At 68.3% G+C, this 2,596-nt stretch overlaps 1 protein-coding gene across 1 annotated transcript; it reads left to right on the forward strand.

Annotated features, from left to right (window-relative positions):
• Window positions 1-792: 792 nt before the first annotated feature.
• On the forward strand, window positions 793-2,573 carry MNEG_9765 (hypothetical protein; the record flags this gene model as incomplete). Its single annotated transcript, XM_014041764.1, has 4 exons — window positions 793-797; window positions 1,266-1,317; window positions 1,714-1,806; window positions 2,040-2,573. The coding sequence occupies 4 exons, from the start codon at window positions 793-795 to the stop codon at window positions 2,571-2,573; spliced, it is 684 nt and encodes a 227-aa protein (XP_013897218.1).
• Window positions 2,574-2,596: the final 23 nt, after the last annotated feature.

Raw genomic sequence — 2,596 nt, forward strand, 5'->3', positions numbered from 1 at the left:
CCCTCCAGCTCCCCCAGCAGAAGCGCGGGCGCCATGTGTCGAGGCGGCAGGTGTTTGGGCAGCCGCGCCCGTGTGGCGGTGGGCGGCGCACAGCAGCGGGCGCAGGGATAAACGCACTCGAAAGTACCTTATGTCGAATGACAGTTTCATGTTTGAATTATTCGCTCGATGCTGCTGAGCTCCACGCGGCAACAAAAAATCACCCGAGGCTGGTCACACGTCCACCCCGCGGTGTGGTTGCGATATATGCAGAGCGTATAGTCGCGTAAAAAACCTGCAAGACACTCACAGCCCTGCTTCGACGGCGGCAGGCGGCGAGGCGCGCTCCCGGCACGCAGCTGGTGTTGCAGTGGCAGCAGCTGTCGAGCGCCGCCCTACAGCGGCGCCAGCGGCAGCGGGGCGGCTTGTGATGGCGGCATCAGAAGAGCACGCCCCATATGGCTACGATGGTGGGTGCGGGCGCCCTAGCATCCCGTGGGGCGCGTTTTTGGGCATTGCTGCACGCGGGGAGCATCGGGCCTCACCCATTATGGCAAGCGTGATGCCGATGGCATCCGGCCGCCCTAGCCATGCCCTCCGCCGCGCCCGCGCCGCGCTGCAGCGGCGAAGCAGCACAGGCGCTCCCTTGCTCAGATCAGAGCGTACGTTTGGGCTTGGCCCTCACTCCGGCCCGCGCGGTTGAGCCGACAGCAATGTGTGACGATTCCCTCCCTTACTCAGCCATGGGCCCCGCGCGCGCGACCACCTGCACCAACACATGCGCCGCGCGCACGCACGCGCAAACATGACACCATGCAGTGCGTGTGCACCTGGTGGCGGGGTCGGGCCTGCTCAGGGCCGACTGGTATGGCAAGGGGGACCCCTATGTGGTCGCTGAGGTCGCCACGCCCTGCGGCGCCAGGCTGCAATACAGGTCAGGGCGGGGGCGGGCTGTGTGTGTGTGTGTGTGTTTGTATGCGTATGTGTGCGTGTGTGCGTGTGTGTGTGTGTGTGTGTGTGTGTGTGACGTTACAGGACGCCGGCCGCACCTGCCCCATGGCCCCTGGCCGCACGGCCGCCGCAGCGCAGCGCGGCCGCCCCGCCTGTGCACGAGGGGTGCGCCCGATGGCGCCGCGGGCCGCGGCGGCGCGCCTGCGCAGCCTCCTCCTCTTCCCGGAGCGCGTACGGCTTGCCCGCGGTCGCTCACAACGCGCGTGCACCGCCGCTCGTCCCCCCTCCCCTTCTTCATGACAAGCCCCCCCTCACACAAATCTCGCCTCTCAAAGGACCCGCACCATCTGGCGGGACCTGGACCCGACATGGGACGAATGGTTCCAGGTGCGCAACCACATCATCACCACCACCACCACTGCCCCTACTTCCAACCCCCATCAGCCCTCAAGCAGCATGAGCCGGCGACCAGCACCGCCGCCTGCGCATGCCGAGACCGCGGAGCGAGGGGCGAGCGCCCGTTCGGAACTGCAGCCGGCCGGCCGGCTGCGGCCTCGCGTCCTGTCCCCCGGCAAGCAGTGCTGTCTTGAGCCCTGGGAGGCTTCATTCTGTAGACCTGGTTGATTTACTTGAACAATCTACGCGCACCTGTTGGTGCGATGTGCTGCCCTGAGTCACACACACATGCACACATACGCACACACGCATGCACACAAACAGCCCTCCCAGCTGCGCTCAGCATCCAAACAGCTGCGTTCAAACGTTCAAAACACCGGTCGCCAGGTGGACAACGTTGACCCGGGCACCGTGGTGACGCTGTCGGTGTGGGACAAGGACACCTGCAGCACCGATGATCTGATGGGCTCTGTGGCCTGGGTGGGTGACGCCCAGTGACACCCGGTGACTCATGCGGTGACGTATGCGGCGGGGATGCGCAGGTCCGGCCGCCAGGGTCTGCCGCAAGGGCCGCGCCGCCCGCAGTGACAAGCGTTCAGGGGCCGCACTCGCGATCAGCTCGGACCTCGCCCCCTCCCCCTTTCCACCCCCTTTCCACCCCCAAATGGGGGATCCGCCGACGCGCCCCTGCACTTGACGACGACACCACGCAGAGGTTTGACCCGCTCAGCGACGACAGCAGCGGGTATCAGCAGTCGCAGCGCGCGCACAAGGCGTCCAGCAAGAGGCAGCAGCTGCTCGCGGCCCTGGGCGGCGCCACGGCCGCGCTCGGCGGCGCCGCCGCCGCCGTCATGCGCGCGCCCGCCGGAGCGCAGCCCGGCGACGCCGCTGTCGTGCCGGCGGCCGCCGCCGCCGCCGCGGCGCGAGAGGGCGCGTTCTGTCCCTTCCCGCAGCAGCAGGTCGCCGGCCAACCTGGCGTGACCGAGGTCACCCTGCGGCTGGAGCACCCGACCCGGCGCGGGGCAGCTGCCGGGAAGCTGCACCTGCAGGTCGCGTCGCGGCCGAGCGCGGCGCCGGGCGCGCCGCGCATGCAGGGGCCTGTGAGGTGTCGCCAGAATCTATCCCTGCTGGCTGGCATGGTGCTGGGGAAGTGGGGGGAGTCGCAGGTGAGCTGGCGGGTGGGTGGTGGGGCGGTGGGGCGGCCCCTGCGCTGTCGGCGGGGCTGGGGGTGGTATGAGTCCATGTGATTGTGTATGTGTGTATATGTGTG

Source organism: Monoraphidium neglectum, assembly GCF_000611645.1.
Source record: "Monoraphidium neglectum strain SAG 48.87 unplaced genomic scaffold scaffold02055, whole genome shotgun sequence".
NCBI classification, from domain to species: Eukaryota; Viridiplantae; Chlorophyta; class Chlorophyceae; order Sphaeropleales; family Selenastraceae; genus Monoraphidium; species Monoraphidium neglectum.